Consider the following 17941-nt stretch of genomic DNA (forward strand, 5'->3'; position numbering starts at 1 on the left):
TCCAGCACTTGTCGTTTGTTGATTTGTTGATGATAGCCAGTCTGACAGGTGTGAGATGGTACCTCATTGCTGTTTTGATTTGCATCTCTCGGATGATTAGTGACTTTGAGCATGTTTTCATATGTCTCTTGGCTTTCTGAATGTCCTCTTTTGAAAGGTGTCTATTTAGATCCTTTGCCCATTTTTTGATTGGATTGTTTATCTTCCTTTTGTTAAGTTGTATGAGTTCCCTATAAATTTTGGAGATTAGGCCCTTATCAGATATGTCATTGGCAAATATGTTTTCCCACACAGTGGGTTTTCTTGTTGTTTTGTTGATGGTTTCTTTTGCTGTGCAGAAGCTTTTTATTTTGATGTAGTCCCATTTGTTCATTTTTTCTTTAGTTTCAAGTGCCCTAGGAGCTGTATCAGTGAAGAAATTGCTTCGGCATATGTCTGAGATTTTCTTGCCTTTGGATTCTTCTAGAATTTTTATGGTTTCCTGTCGTACATTTAAGTCCTTTATCCATTTTGAGTTTATTTTTGTGTATGATGTAAGTTGGTGGTCTAGTTTCATTTTCTTGCATATATCTGTCCAATTTTCCCAACACCATTTATTGAAGAGACTATCTTGGCTCCATTGTATGTTCTTGCCTCCTTTGTCAAATATTAATTGAGCATATTGGTTCGGGCCGATTTCTGGGCTCTCTATTCTATTCCATTGATCTATATGCCTATTCTTGTGCCAGTACCAGGCAGTTTTGAGAACAGTGGCTTTGTAATACAACTTGATATCTGGTATTGAGATCCCACCTACTTTGTTCTTTTTCAGGATTGCTGCAGCTATTCGGGGTCTTTTTTTATTCCAGATGAATTTTTGGAAAGTTCGTTCTAGATCTCTGAAGTATGCTGTTGGTACTTTAATGGGAAGTGCGTTTAATTTATAGATTGCTTTGGGTAGTATGGACATTTTAGTGATGTTGATTCTACCAATCCATGAACACGGTATGTTCTTCCATCTGTTTATGTCTTCCTCTATGTCTTTTTTCAACGTCCTGTAGTTTTCTGAGTAGAGGTCTTTTACCTCTTTAGTTAAGTTTATTCCTAGGTAGCTTAGTTTTTTCGGTGCAATGGTAAACGGGATTGTTTTTATAATCTCTCTTTCTGAAAGTTCACTATTGGTGTATAGAAATGCCTCAGATTTCTTGGGGTTAATTTTGTATCCTGCTACATTGCCAAATTCATGTATTAAGTCTAGTAGCTTTTTGATGGAATCTCTAGGGTTTTGTATGTATAATATCATGTCGTCTGCAAATAAGGACAGTTTTACTTCCTCTTTTCCAATTTGGATGCCTTTTATTTCTTCTTCTTGCCGAATTGCAATGGCTAACACTTCCAGTACTATGTTGAACAGGAGTGGTGAGAGGGGGCATCCCTGTCTTGTTCCTGTTCTTAGGGGAAATGGTGTTAGTTTTTGTCCGTTGAGTATGATGTTGGCTGTGGGCCTGTCATATATGGCTTTTATTATGTTGAGGTATGATCCTTCTACTCCCACCTTGCTGAGAGTTTTTATCAAAAATGGGTGTTGAATTTTGTCAAATGCTTTTTCTGCATCAATTGATATGACCATGTGGTTTTTTTCTTTCAATTTGTTTATGTGATGTATCACGTTTATTGATTTGCGGATATTGTACCATCCTTGCATCCCTGGGATAAATCCTACTTGGTCATGGTGTATGATCTTTCTGATGTACTGCTGGATCCGATTTGCTAAGATTTTGTTGAGGATTTTGGCATCTATGTTCATGAGGGATATTGGCCTGTAATTCTCTTTCATTGTGTTGACTTTACCTGGTTTTGGTATTAGGGTGATGCTGGCTTCATAGAATGAGCTTGGAAGTGTTCCTTCCTCTTGAATTTTTTGTAGTAGTCTGAGGAGGATAGGTTTTAGTTCTTCCTTGAATGTTTGGTAAAACTCCCCTGTGAAGCCGTCTGGTCCTGGGCTTTTGTTTGATGGAAGCTTTTTGATGCTTTTGCCCATTTTTAATTGGATTGTTTGTCTTCCTTTTGTTTAATTGTATGAGTTCCTTATATTTTTTGGATATTAATCCTTTATCAGATGTATCATTGGCAAATATGTTCTCCCATGCAGTAGGCTCCCTTTTCATTATGTTTATGATTTCTTTTGCTGTTAGAAGCTTTTTATTTTGATGTAGTCCGATTTGTTTATTTTCTCTTTTGTTTCTCTTCCCTAGGAGATGTCTCTACAAACATAATGCTACAAGAGATATCTGAGAGTTTGCTGTCTATGATTTCTTCTAATATTTTTATGGTTTTATGACTTATATTTAAGTACTCTATACATTTTGAGTTTACTCTTGTGTGTTGTGTAAGTTAGTAGTTCTTTTTTGTGTTTTATTTTGCATCTATCTGTCCAATTTCCCAGCACCATTTATTTAAATTCACCATAGCTAAGATTTGGAAACAGCCTAAGTGCCCATCAGCAGATGAGTGGATTTAAAAAAAAAAAACTGTGGTACATCTACACAATGGAATACTATGCTGCAGTAGAAAAGAAGGAATTCTTGCCATTTGCAACAGCATGGATGGACCTGGAGAGCATTATGCTAAGTGAAATAGCCAGTGAGAGAAAGATAAATACCACATGATCTCACTCATTTGTGGAATATGGTGAACAACATAGACTGATGAACATGGACAGATCCAGAGACAGAGAAGCAGCAATCAGACTGTCAAACCTCAGAGGGAAAGTAGGGGAGGGTGGGGGTAAGGGGAGAGATCAACCAAAGGACTTGTATGCATGCATACAAGCCCAACCAATGGACACAGACAACAGGGGGATGAGAGCATGAGTGGCGGGGTGCGGTTTGGGTATAATGGGGGGAGGAGGACACATATGTAATACCTTAACCAATAAAGAAATTAAAGATTAACAAAAAGACTATCTTTACTCCATTGTATGCTCTTGCTTCCTTTTTTTTTTTCATTTCTATGCTTTTTATTTATTTATTTATTTTATTGCTTAAAGTATTACAAAGGGTATTACATATGTCTTGCTTCCTTTTATTACTTCCTCCTTTCCAAGTTGGATGCCTTTTATTTTTTCTTCTTGTCTGGTCGCTGTGGCTATTAAAACTCCAGTACTATGTTGAATAAGAGTGATGAAAGCAGACATCCCTGTCTTCTTCCTGTCCTTAGGGGAAATGGTTTTAGTTTTTGCCCATAGAGTATAATTTTGGCTATAAGTTGGTCATATGTGGCCTTTATTATGTTGAGGTATGATGCCTCTATTCTCACTTTGCTGAGTTTTTTTTAATCTTTATTGGTGAAAGTATTACATATATCCCCTTTTTTCCCTAAGGACCCTTTCTAGCCCAGGCCTTCACCATGCTGAGTTTTTATTAAAAACTAGAGGCCCGGTGCACAAAAATTTGTGCACTCGGGGGTGGGTCCCTCAACCTGGCCTGCACCCATTCAAAGTCCAGGACCCCTTGGGAGATGTCCACCTGTTGACTTAGGCCCACTCCCCGTGGGATCAGGCCTAAGCTTGCAGTCAGACATCCTTCTGGCAGCCAGGGAGCCCTCGGGGGATGTCTGACTAACGGCTTAGGCCCCCAAGGGGCCTAATGTCCATTAGTTGGACATTCTTAGTGCTGCCACGGAAGTGGGAGAGGCTCCTGCCACCACCTCTGCACTGGCTGAGTGGCACTACTCCTCAGTCTGACCTAAACCCTAGAGATTAGTATTATAACTTTTTCTCAGTTTATAGACAGCAGCAAACTCAGACCACACAGTCGGGTGTGCAAGAAATGTTGCTTTCTTTATTGTTTAGTAACCAAACCTAACTTCAACTTCAGGCCCCATTCTGCCAAGTGAAAAAAAAAAAAAAATATTATTTAACTTAGGTTCCCCACTCCCTTCTCTGGATTTGTACTTCCATGTCAGACAGTTTATATCTCAGGCAGAGGTGCCAAAGAACCGAGCAGGGTCAAGGACATTTGGACCTCAGTCTTCTGTCTGGGCTGGCCCCCACCCAGCTGCCCTTGACCCTCACCTCAGAGCTCAAGTCCATGCTGATCCCTGGTATATTCTCCTCATCTGGGCCTTGAGGCCTCTTGAGTCCAATTCTCTCTCTCCCTCCCTCCCTGCCACCTTCTCTCTCTCACACAAAGAGGTATTGGGCTTTCTGGGGTGAGGTCCTCTGACACCTCCTCAGCCCTGTTGCATGGACACCATCTTGGTGCCTGGGTCACGGCCACAACGCTGTGTGGCTGCTCTCAGACCCTCTGTCTCCTGCTGCCTTAGGGAGTGACTCAGTGGGAGTGGAGGGTCACAGTCCTTTTTACATGGCTGCCAACAAACACTCAGTGTTCCTTCCCTCTAGCTCTCCTTCTCCTCCTCACCCCAGTCCAGGCACGTCTATGTGCAGGGCAGGGGAGGGTAGGAGGCAGGGGTGTCTCTGACCCAGCACACAGGCTTCCAAATCCACTACTCCCCCAGGAGGCCTTCCACGCTCTGGACCTCGACACCCAGAACCTGTCCCCTCTCAGCTGCAGGTCTTTGCTCGCAGTGGTCAAGTCTGTTTAGAACAGTGGTTCTCAACCTTGGCTGCACATTAGAATCACCTGGGAATCTTTTTAAAATCCTGATTTCTGGGCCTCATCCTCCGGAAATTCTGTTTCTTTGTTACTAATGTTGTGGCCTCACCCCATAACAAAGAAACAGAATTTCCAGAGGATGAGGCCCAGAAGTCAGGATTTTAAAAAGATTCCCAGGTGATTCTAACGTGCAGCCAAGGTTGAGAACCACTGGTTTAGAGGCTTGAAGTCAAGAAGTGCCTCTTTGTTCTCTGCTTTCTGGAGGCAGTCAGCGTGGAACATTCCTGCCCTGGATTGGGGAGGGGTCTCTGGGTGTTAAGAATACCAGGAGGGGGAGCACAGACTCCTCTAAGAGCTCTGAGAGAGGAAAGGCAGCACACTGTCACCTCTAACCCCAGGATGTTCCTTTAGAAGCAGAAGCCTCATCCCATGCAGGGTCCTGTGCTGGCTGCCTCAGTTTCTCAGAGAAGAAGAATTTGATGAATGTCTTTTCCCCACCGCAGTAGCTGCTTCATTTGTTCTCTCTTGCATTTTTCATTAGCTGCTAAATCGCCCCTGTGGCTGCAAACCTGTTGTGGGGCCTATGGGAGCTGTGCAGGGACAGGGGAAGGAGGAGGGGGGCCCGGCCTGCAGGGAGGGTCAGTGGTGCCTGCAGGCAGTCTCAGAGGATGTGGCTTAGGATAGGTCCTGTCCTTTGGTGACTTTAGGAGGGGAGGCCGTGTCCTCTGCTCCCCACTTTGACTCAGGAGCAGAAGTTCTCCTTGCTCTCTGGCCTCATAACTCAGTGGATCATGGTGGGATGCAGTAGGCAGGTGGCTTCTGTGGGTGCACACAGGCGCCGGCCTGCAGCCCAGCCTGATGGAGGCCAGGAGGGTGGCGGATCGCTGCGGTCCCAACTGGCGGCCCCGGGTCCGCCATGGGAAGGCTGGATGGAGGCCGGGCAGGCCAGCTCATCACTGCTGCACCACCCGGCTGCCCTGGTATGCCTGATGCCCCAGGTCTCAGATAGCAGGCCCAGATAGCGGCAGGGAAGGCGGGATGGTGCTGTCCTGCCCTGCCTGCAGTATGCAAATTAGCCGCCATCTTTGTTGGCGGTTAATTTCATATCACGCTGATTAGCCAATGGGAGGCATAGCGATGGTACAGTCAATTACCGTGTTTGTCTATTATTAGATAGGATGGGTGTTGGATTTAGTCAAATGCTTTTTCTGTATCTACTGATATGATCATGTGATTTTTGTCTTTCAGTTTATGTGCTGACATTTACTGATTTGCCAATATTTTACCAGCCTTGCATCCCTAGAATAAATCCCACTTGGTCATGGTGTATGATCTTTTTAATATGTTTGCTGGATCCAATTTGCTAGTATTTTTTTGAGGATTTTAGGATCTATGTTCACCAGGGATATTTACTGTATTTTCTTTTTTTGTTGTGTCTTTATCTGGTTTTGAAATTAGGATAATGCTGGATTCATAAAAAGTTATCCTTGATCAGTTAGCTAAGGTAGTATGTGCCTGGTTCTCTACTGTAAACCTGCCATTTTTTTTTTAGTTACTATTTTAACCTTATATTTAACTAGAGGCCTGATGCACGATATTTGTGCACTGGGAGCGGGAGTGTCCCTCAGCCCAGCCTGCACCCTCTCCAATCTGGGACTGCTGGCTCCCAACTGCTCGCCTGCCTCCCAGCCTGATCACACCCTAACCACTCCCATGCCAGCCTGATCAATGCCTAACTGCTCTCCTGCTGGCCCAGTAGCCCCCAACTGCCCTCCACTGCCGACTTGGTCACCCCCACTGCCCACCCCTGCCAGCTTGGTTGCCCCCAACTGCCCTCCCCTGCTGGCCCAGTCACCCCTAACAGCCATCCCATGCCTGCCTGGTCGCCCACAACTGCCCTCCCCTGCTGGCCTGATCACCCCCAGTTGCCTTCTCTCCCCTGCAGGCCTGATACCCTGCAACTGCCCTCCCCTGCCAGCCCAATCGCCCCCAACTGCCTTCCCATGCCAGTTCGATTGCCCCAACTGCCCTCCCATGCCAGCCTGGTCCCCCCAACTGCTCTCCCCTGCTGGCCTGGTCACCCCTAACTGCCCTTCCCTGCTGGCCTGGTCCCCCCCAACTGCACTCCCCTCCTGGCCTGGTCACCCCTAACTGCCCCCCCCTGCTGGCCATCTTGTGGTGGCCATCTTGTGCCGACATAGGGGTGGCCATCTTGTGCAGTCAATTTGCATATTATCTCTTTATTATATAGGGTAGGTATCAGTTAGGTACATATTTTGATACTATGTAACCATAACTTTTTGCTCATTAAAATTTCACCTACTATACTTAACATCCATTGGTGATTTTCATGAGAAAATGATTACAAATATGGTGGCCAAATAGTGATTGTTCCAATTGTATCATTTCTTATATATTTATTAGTTGTATTCTCCTATAAGAAGGAACTTGCCCATATTCCACCCTCATTTATTTTAATTTATTTATTTATTTATTTCATTATGGACTTGTGTATTCTTATTCTCTAAGTTATAATCCATTACTGTAGTTATTCATTTTGAAGCCTTAGGTGTGTTTATTGCCTGCAAGGATTCTAAATGATCTCAGAGAAGCCAACTGGAAATATATATAAAAGAAACACAAGGAATAGAAACTAGAAACTAAGAAACTAAAGGAAAGTTTACTCACAGGAGGTGGGTCTGGAGTGGGACAGAAAGAATGGGGAATGGGAACAGTATAGATGTTGACATATAAGCTATAAGTTGCAATCTGTTTATACATTTTAAACCCATAATTTCGAATTGATATCTGTAATTCTAGTTTAACGCCACAGAGTTCTTTGCAGCCTCTCCTTTCCCATGTACAGAGCTCCTTTCCCCCAGAGTGAGAGGGACTACTTTTTCCTCAATGTTTACTTATTTGCTGAATCTTTGGATACATGGTGAGTTGTTTCAGAATCTTGAACTCACACCACTGTCAATGACATTAAATACGGCTTAAAACTTTATTTCAAGTGTTGTTTTTAACTTGTGAGAGTATATAGACAAAATGTGGGGTTCAAAAATTAACTTAGTTACTTATTTCATTTCCCCCTTTAGTCTAATTATGGCATTCATTTGAAATACAGATAGGTCCATTTGCATGCCCTTGAGATGTTAAGAGGTTAAGAAGCTCTGAGATTAGCTCCAACATCTAAACATCTAAACGGGAAGTCTCGGAGGTCCCCTTTCCCCTTTGGAGTCAGCTCTAACTGTGATTCCCTGTCCGCTTTCTCTGCCCCGAGAGATCACAGGAGAAACTCCCCTGAGAGAGCTCACAGCACAACTCCCTTCCCTAACAGGAGCCCCAGAGGCCAGCAGAATGGAGCTCAAACTCATGAGGAGCTGACTGAGTGAAGAGTCCTTGCCATTGAATGAGGGCATCTCTGCCTTCTGAGATGTGGAGCTGAGAAAAGCAGCCACATGCTTCGGACCAGACTTTAGGAAAGAAATGGGGGTTTGAGGCCAGCGAGTGGAACTGTCTTATCCCTTTAGAGTAGTCCACCAGCTCCTCCCTCCTTTCCTGTTTCTCTCTGGGTTAATCAGCTCAGGATTTCATGGGAGAAACATAAGGGAGCTGAGCTTCGGCTGAGAGCAGACTCGGAGCTGATTAGCGGAGGTGGTACAGATCAGCTTCTGGACTGGGAAGGAAAGAAAAGCATCTGGATATGGAGGTGAGCTTCAGGAAGCTGGTTATGCAGTATTCACTTTGGTGCTTATTCTTCCCTCCCTGAAAATTTCAAATATGTCATGGTTTAAGAAGTCATAGGGTGCAACTAAAGCCTCCATCTGGCTTTAGGTTTTAAGTCCATCCAGTTGGATCTCTAGGCCGTCTACGCTGTACCTTTCTGTGGAGGCAAAACCCCATCAGTATATACAAAAACAACAAAAAAACGATTGTATTCTCAGCCTTATCCACTCACCAGTGCTTTTAGAACTGTTCTTTCTGATCCTCAGATCCAAGACCTTCTTCCCTTTTTCCTAGTCATCAGCATGGGTGAGCCTCACATCTACAATCAGAGCACTCGACTTCATTAATGAACCCAAATCTCTGCTCATTTTTTGCATTCCCCAGGCAGCCCTTTCACAATTGGCTCATTTGTGAACTGACCTGGGTTTGACAAACTGATTTTCAGACATGGAGTCTCCCTCACTAGTCATAAAACTTCAGGCATCAGCTTGTGGACAGGTGACCCCTTCCTCCCCCCCCCCCATTTTTTGTAGTAAGTCCAGGGCACTGTCCAGTGCATGACCATAATTCCATACACTAGACACACCCCATGCATGGCCAATTTTTTCCACCCAGTTTTGGCCAGTTAATCATGGATATTCAAGTTTTCAAATTCCACCATCTGTACAACACAGAAACATAGGTCACTTCTCTTAGAACTACAGACACAGATTCTGAACATGGGAGTAGAAAGCTTGTTAGTCGAGGGGGATGGAAGGGTAGTTCATGGGGAAATGACCACAGTGAGGAAAACAACATAGACACCAAAACACAAGGAGGTGGATCATCAGGTTTAAAAGCATGAGCTTCAGAGTGAGTCCAGCTTGGGGTTCAAGTTTGATTGCTACTCACTTCCTTAGTGATCTTGAGCAAAGCACTTTACCTCTGTAACCTCTGTAAGCCTCCGTCTCCTGATAGCAACACATGCCTCATAATCCCTCATCATGGATTTAGTGAGATGTAATAAATTTTCAATAAATATTGGTCATTATTATTAACTTTAATTACTGATGCACTCAAATCATTCAGTGCAAATATTCCTTATATAAAATCTGCAAAATCATGAAATTAGTCTGATGATTTGGCAGTGAGGGATATGATATTTTAAGCGTGTAATATCATTGATTTTGAGAACATCAGGAATCGTAGAGAAGGAAGGTGATGCTGGGACTGATGAGGATCAACAGTTTCTCCTGAGTGTTTCCAATATGCTTCTCTCTCTCTAAGTGCTTTATTTTTTTATTTTTTTTAATATATTTTATTGATTTTTTACAGAGAGGAAGGGAGAGAGATAGAGAGTTAGAAACATCGATGAGAGAGAAACATCGATCAGCTGCCTCCTGCACATCTCCTACTGGGGATGTGCCCGCAACCAAGGTACATGCCCTTGACCGGAATCGAACCTGGGACCTTTCAGTCCACAGGCTGACGCTCTATCCACTGAGCCAAACCGGTTTCGGCATCTCTAAGTGCTTTAAATGCATTATCTCAGTAGGTTCTCATGAGAATGTGGATATGTGTCCAGTATCTCACAGGAAGAAACTGAGGTCTAAAGATGTTTAATGTCTTACAACTAAACTGTAATCATTTTTTTTTTGCTTTGTTTTACTCTCTCAGCAACTTTCAAATATGTAATTAGTATTATTAACTATCATTTCATTGTTAATAAAATTACAGCCTTTAATTGTTAAATGAGTTAATATATTAATATATCAGTGTTAAATGAATTAATATATTATTATATATTATATGTGGTGTTTTTTGTTTTTATATTTTATTGATTTTTTTACAGAGAGGAAGGGAGTGGGATAGAGAGTTAGAAACATAGATGAGAGAGAAACATCGATCAGCTGCCTCCTGCACACCCCCTACTGGGGATGTGCCCGCACCAAGGTACATGCCCTTAGCCAGAATCGAACCTAGGACCATTCAGTCCGTAGGCCGACGCTCTATCCACTAAGCCAAACCGGTTAGGGCTGTAGGAGGTGTTTTTAAATGCATGAAAATTTCAGTGTAATATGCTCCATTCAAAGTGTGTGAAAGAATATGCTATCCCTAAATAAATTATTTTAAACACTTTGGTGATAAGAATATGTTCCCTGTAGAAATTTTTATGGTAACCAAGAATATATAAATAACTAATGTCTCAAAATATTGGAAATTCCCTATGTAATGTGTCCATTCAAAGGTATGGATGAATATGGTGACTCTAAAAAATTGACTTAAAACACTTTGCTGATACCAGATCTCTCATTGCAGAGTTTTTGTGGTAGCAAGAAACAGAGACCATTTTGATGTCCATCCAGGTAGCTAGAAATGACTAGAAAAAAAAAACATATATACTGTAGCTTAAAAATTAACATGTTTCTCATTGATATTTTTAGATACATATATGAAAGATGAACTTTAAAACATGACTTGAATACTCAACAGTTGATGCCCATCCTGTATAAATGTGATTTAGGACAGGAGGTTAAAGAAAGGAAAAACAATTAACAAAAAAGGGGAGACTTACACAGACTGATGATGATAGATTGTCATGAGTTACGGAGGCTGAACCTCTCACTCTGTAACCAGAGGAGGAAAAAAAAATCAACACTTTATTGAACTGGGCTCACCATTCCCCTTAGATTTGCCCTGTAGGCAATTTTGGCAAACCCTTGTTTTTCCCAAGACACACCTAAATTTGCTTTGATAGAGGACCGAGTGTCCTGAGACTTTTCTATCTAAAACACCTCCATCAACACTCCCCATCCATCTCCATTCCTTTAAATACTACTTTATTTTCTTCACAGATTTTATCCCTACTTTATGTTACATCCTGTATTTTGTTTGTTGATCATCTATCTTTCCAACTAGAACATGAACTACACAAAGGCAAGGACTTGTTTTTACTGCTATGTCCCCGCAAGGGAAGAATAGGAATGAATGAACTTGAATCTGAGAGGTCCATCTCTGATGGTTTCTAAAGGAAAACTCTTATTCTTTCCCTCCAGCTTTCTGTATAAAGACTTTGTGATGCTCATGGGCTTGGAAAGGAAGGACCACATCAAGAACTATGAGGTTGACAAGCTGTCCCTGCACAGCAGCTAATTGTGATTAAATAGAGGAAGCAAAGACTTTTCTGGGTTCTCAAGATTTGGGTTATGGAATCGGAGCATGTTAAATAACAAAACTTCTTGTACATAACTAGACCCAAGTCAATGGAAAGAGTCAACCAAACCAGCAGTGTCTCTGAGTTCATCCTCCTGGGACTTTCCTCCAGGCCCGAAGGCCAGAAGCCGCTCTTTATTCTGTTCCTCATCATATACCTCATCACTCTAACAGGGAACTTACTCATCATTTTGGCCATCCACTCTGACCCCCAACTCCAGACCCCCATGTATTTCTTTTTGACTTTCCTGTCTTTCACTGACATTTGCTTCGCAACAACCATTGTCCCCAGGATGCTAGTTAACTTCCTATCAGAGAAGACCATCTCTTATGCTGGGTGTCTAACTCAGATGTATTTTATCTATGCTTTGGGCAACACCGACAGCTTCCTCCTAGCAGTCATGGCCTTTGACCGTTATGTGGCCATCTGTGACCCCTTCCACTATGTCACCACCATGAGCCATCACCGCTGTGTTCTGCTGGTGGCCTTTTCCTGCTCATTTACGCACATGCACTCACTCCTACACACACTTCTGTTGAATCATCTCATCTTCTGTGACTCCAATGTTATCCACCACTTCCTCTGTGACCTTAGTCCCCTGATGAAATTGTCCTGCTCCTCCACATTTATCAATGAAATTGTGATAATGACAGAGGGACCTATTGTTTTGGTGACCCCTTTTCTATTCATTACTTTCTCTTACCTGCGAATCCTCATCACAGTGCTCAAAATCCCCTCAGCAGCTGGGAAACACAAAGCCTTCTCCACTTGTGGTTCTCACCTCACCGCAGTAACACTCTTTTATGGAAGCATCTTTTATGTCTACTTACAGCCCCTCTCCACCTACACTGTCCAGGACCACATAGCAACAATTGTCTACACAGTTTTAACCTCCATGCTAAATCCTTTTATCTACAGCCTGAGAAACAAAGACCTGAAACAGGGCCTGAGGAAGCTGATGGGCAAGAGGAAAGCCCAGGCAGCTCCCTCCTGACAAACCCACTGGTATCTGCTCCCCTTGGATCTGGCTTCTATTGGCTCTTGATGAACAGTCACACTGTTGGAGGTTAGCACCCTTAACCTATGTGAGACGAGGCTATTGTGGGCAATTACATCCATTGATGACAACCCCACCAATTGGCCCTGCCTCCGCTCATATGATACCCTTCCTCACTATTCCTCCACTTTCCTACAAAGTAGATTCTTCACTTTCTCATCTTCCAAATACTGTTATATTTCTTTTCCTCCAAATATTTCCTAAACGAATTTCTTTCTTTTTATTAAGTCATTCTCCAAAGCCCTTCACATTTCAATATATTGCTGAAAATCATTAGTTAATGTATAGCTATTGAATGCCTTTGCAAATACTTGTAGAGAGAAAGAATGGAGAGAGGAAAGAGGAGGAGGTAAAAGGTTTCATTTTAGATAATTTTATCATTTTGAGGATTTTTATAATGCTTTATTGTACTTTTTCTAAAAACTTTTATCTTTCTGTCTAGGGAAACCTCTCACGCCATCATTTTTCTGTCTATCCTTACTTTACCATATTGCTATGGCTTTATTTATTTTAAATTTTCTCTCATATTTTTTACCATACAATTTAAAAATGCTAATGGCCAGGAATAACAAGAATTAAGAGTGATAACATTATCCATTTCACAGTGGGGAGGTTAGAACCATTCTTCACTCCATCTATCCTAAAGCTAATGTTTAAAAAGATGTGATTTAATATTTTATTCCAGAAACTCCCACCCTTAGAAATCTAACATATTGAAATATTATCACAAATGTATATTGAATATATGTATCCTATATAATAAAAGGCTAATGTGCAAATAGACCGAACGGCGGAAAGACTGGTCAATGTGAAGCACACTGACCACCAGGGGGCAGACGCTCAATGCAGGAGCTGCTCCCTGGTGGTCAGTGCGCTCCCACAGGGGGAGTGCCACTCAGCCAGAAGCCAGGCTCATGGCTGGCGTGCACAGTGGTGGTGGCCAGAGCCTCTCCCACCTCCGAGCAGTGCGGAGCGGGCCTAAGCTGGCAGTTGGACATCCCCTGAGGGGTCCCGGACTGTGAGAGGGCACAGGCCAGACTGAGGGATCTACCCTTCCCCCACATAGTGCACGACATTCATGCATTGGGACTCTAGTAGGACAAGAAAAAGAGATGCTCAGTAATTAGAAGTTTGCCCTGCACTATAGATAGGTCAATTAAAAAAGGACTAACCACAAAAGAAAAATTATTCAATTGCCTTTTATAAAAATTTAAAACTTCTGCTAGTCAAAAGACCCCTTAAGAAAGTGAAAAGATAAAAATATTTACAGTACATATATCTGCTACAGGACATATTCAGAATATATATAAAGAGCTCATGCAAATCAATAAGCAAAAGCATACAACTCGTTTTTTTCAAATGGGCAAAAAACGTAAACAGACATTTTACAAAAGGAGAAACTCAAATGGCCAAGATCCAGTGTAAACAGGGACTTGACATCATTACTGATCAGAAAGAGGCAAATTAAAGCCACAATGCTGTACCACCAAACACTCAATAGCATGACTACAATTTAAGACAATACAAAATTTCAGTAGGATTTGGAACAACTCAAAGTCTTATATATTGGTGCTGGAAATGTAAAATCATAGAATAACTTTGGATAACATTTTGGCCATCCTATCTAATAAAAGAGAAAAATGGTAATTGGCGTACGACGATACCCTTTTCATTGGCTAATCAGGGCTATATGCAAATTAACTGCCAACTAAGATTGGCAGTTAACTGCCAACTAAGATTGGCAGTTAACTGCCAACAAGATGGCGGTTAATTTGCATATGTAGGCACAATGCAGGGAGGCGAAAGGGAAAGCAGGAAGAAGCCCCCTGCCACTGACAGTGATCGGAAACCCAGGGGGGAGCTAAGAGCTGGGGGGCAGGGCAAAGGCGGCCCTGGGGCCGCCTTTGCCCTGCCCCCCAGCCATGATCTGAGAATCAGGTGCCTTTGCCGCCCTGGCCAGTGATAGCAGGAAGTAGGGGTGGAGCCAGCGATGGGAGCTGGGCACGGTCGAAGCTGGCAGTCCCGGGAGCTAGGGGTCCCTTGCCTGGGCCTAAAGCGAAGCCCACGATCACGGGGCCGCTGCAGCTTCGGGTCCCCACTGCCCGGGCCGGACGCCTAGGCCAGAGGCATCCTGCAGGGGCAGGGGCAGAGCCTGCAACCGCGGGGAGCTGGGGGTCCCCTGCCCAGGCCTGACACCTCTGCCGGAGGCCTCAGGCCTGGTCAAGGGGCCGATCCCGAGATTGGTGATCGGAGGGTGATGAGGGTCAACTCCTCTGGCCGAGGCATCAGGCCTGGGTAGGGGGCGGAGCTGGGGATTGGGGGGATATGATGGTCCCCTTGCCCAGACCTGAAGCCTGGGTCAGAGGCATCAGGCTTGGGCGGGGGGTGGAGCAAGCGATCAGAGGGAGATGGGGGTCCCCTGCCCAGGCATGATTCCTGAGCCAGAGGCCTCAGGCCTGGGCAGGGGCCAGAGCCAGTGATCAGGGGGAGATGGGGGTGCCCTGTCCAAGCCTGACACCTCTGGCAGAGGCGTCAGGCCTGGGCAAGGGGCCGATCCTGCGATTGGAGGGTGATGGGGGTCAACGCCTGAGGGCTCCCAGTATGTGAGAGGGGGCAGGCTGGGCTGAGGGACACTCCCCCCCCAACACACACACACACACACACACACACAGTGCACGAATTTCGTGCACCGGGCCCCTAGTTCCTAATAAAATGAAACATGCAACTACCTTACTTCTTTTTTTTTTTAAGTGTTCAAAAAAAATGTAGCAGCTTTATTCACAATAAGCCAAAATAAAAACAACCCAAGTGTTCAACAGGAAACAGATAAATAAGTCATCAGTATAAAGCCATACACTTAATATTTAAATCATCTCACTATATTTAAATTATTATTCAATGTTAAAAGAAGTGGATGACCTTGACATGATGAGCAAAGACTCTGGGGAGTATTCTGCAGTGATGCGCAATATAGATTAATGTCAGGCAAACATGTCATCTGAATATAAAGGAATATATTTGAGAATTTGGGGAGATGCAGAGGTGGACTTGATAGAGTCATGATGCTATGTATCACCGCACAAAAATTAACTTCACCTCGCAGAGTTTCTCCTTGTCTTGTGAATCCTGTTGACTTGAGTCCAGGATAACATTTGCATGTGCAGATTGGAGACATTTCTGCTCAGACTTCTATTTAAATTCCTCTAAATTTGACCGTGCATATTCCTAAAGGGAAAAGGGATGGATAGTGGCTTTACCTATGGGGCTAAATTAAGACTGACCATACGTGATGCCTCACTCCCTCCTGGTAGGGATACCCAAGTCCCATCATTCTTTGCCTTTCTACTCCTTCCTAGAAATGGATAAAAGAAATAGCTCTAGAGAACCTAATCCTGCTGCATGCCTATAGAGGGCAGTATAGCTGTACCAGAAATGGCCAGAGAAGCCCAGTCTATGTTAAGCAGGTAGTAATTGGAAAAAGTGGGAGAACCAGGGCAGTTGAAAAGAGATCACATAATGGGAAATAATGGCAAGGAAGGGAGTTGCCATTCTTAAGAAACTACCTCAGTGCTAGAGAAAAATATTCTGAGCTGTTTCTTTCATCGCGGTGCTGAGTCATGGCCAATACAGGAAGATTCCCCAGGATTCGTTTTCCCCTGAGAAGGAACTGGGCCGAAGCCAGACTACAACAATTTCCTGAAAACACATCAGAGTTCCTTGATGACCTGCCTAGATAATATTAGATTAGGATATCATTTTAGTCACATTTTGTTGTTATACTTATCATGCTGATTCTCTGTATCCCTAAGAGGATTCCTGCCTTTGAACCTCACTGGATATACCATGACTGTCAGCTAACAACTGCTACATTATGTTTCTGTAAACCAGGACAACACCTGGTTAAAGCAAGTCTCTGGGTATGAGGGAGGCACATCGCTGTTGTCTGTCCAGTACGTTGGAATCTAAAATTTGCTCTTTTGACTACACCAGATATGGATATGAATGGAAAACTATACCAGCAAGCATTCAAGGAATCATAGTGATGTCCAAGAAGGCAATATTGGCACAACATGGTTGTCACTCTAGAACTTTCCCCCAAAAAAATGATTATGGGAAGCCTTTGAGATACTTGAACGGAACTGCAACTACCAAGTGAATATGCTCACCTGGCAATATCTTGAAGAACACAATACTTTTTTGTGCATATAGGTTACTTGAATTAGGCTCATGTCATAAATATGCATGGCAACAATACTTGTGGTCACATAACTTTGGCCTAGAGAACTAAAAGGAACTAAGTGTGTTGGGAGCTTGAATCAAAAAGAAAGTACTTTCCTAAAGAATTACCATTATATTCTAAATGATCACTAGAGGGAGTCCTCTTCCAGGAAACTGGCAAAACTTAGTGTTTGACACAGAAATAGGATGAAGCTGTTGAATAGAGTGCCAGCGGTTCTCAACCGGTGGGTCGCGAACAATGAAAATACATCCTGCATATCAGATATTTACATTACGATTCATAACAGTAGCCAAATTACAGTTATGAAGTAGCAACGAAAATAATTTTATGGTTGGGGGTCATCACAGCATGAGGAACTGTATTAAAGAGTCGCGGCATTAGGAAGGTTGAGAACTACTGTAATAGACCATGCATTTACTAAACTGACTCAGCATCTTGCTTGTCATTGAGTCTGAGAGAGAACACATACCCTCACCCAGGAAGAAACAATTGCCATGTTGATAGCAATAGGATCTAATGTATTTAAACAGTGATGGCCAGTTAGGTTCAAGTAAGAGGCTCATTTGTGGGAACATTATGATCAGCCTAAACTATGTCAAGATGTTACTGGTAAGCATGATATTTACTGATAATCTCTTAGAGCCACAGTGCCCAAAAAGTAGAAAGGACTTTTGACTTTCTGTGATATAACTGGTAGAGTTTGAACAGGTTAAGGATCAACCTTAGATCATCCCCCTGGGAGACAAATGGGCAGTGTGCCACAATGATACCTAAATCTTGAGTTAATGTAAAACTTATTTCTTGAGGGGTGGAGTAGTGTATGCCCCCAGACCAGATGGAACCTAGAGTTTACTGAGCAATGACCTTCAGTAATTACACCAGTTGTGGGAAATGTGTGGCTGTTGAGAAAATGATATTTTTGCAGGGAAGGTTAGGAAATTGTCAAGGTTATAACTAATGTGGACATGTTATACATTATTTAATCTATCTGCCACAACTATATGGAATAGTAAGAAATTTTTACACTGAGTTATGAAAATAGGCATAAAATGGTTGCCAGAGTTAAAAATATTTTGGGAAATCAAATTAGAACTTACAATTGATGTAATACTCATGGAGACTTA

General features: G+C 43.0%; 1 protein-coding gene across 1 annotated transcript; it reads left to right on the plus strand.

Annotated features, from left to right (window-relative positions):
- The first annotated feature begins 11569 nt into the window (after window positions 1-11569).
- Window positions 11570-12514, plus strand: LOC132212300 (olfactory receptor 1L8-like). Its single transcript, XM_059657731.1, has one exon. The coding sequence runs from the start codon at window positions 11570-11572 to the stop codon at window positions 12512-12514; it is 945 nt and encodes a 314-aa protein (XP_059513714.1).
- Window positions 12515-17941: the final 5427 nt, after the last annotated feature.

Source organism: Myotis daubentonii, chromosome 11 (assembly GCF_963259705.1).
Source record: "Myotis daubentonii chromosome 11, mMyoDau2.1, whole genome shotgun sequence".
Classification (NCBI taxonomy): domain Eukaryota; kingdom Metazoa; phylum Chordata; class Mammalia; order Chiroptera; family Vespertilionidae; genus Myotis; species Myotis daubentonii.

Coding starts and splice junctions, on each gene's coding strand:
- LOC132212300 (XM_059657731.1), top strand. CDS start 11,570: ATGGAAAGAGTCAACCAAACCAGCAGTGTCTCTGAGTTCATCCTCCTG.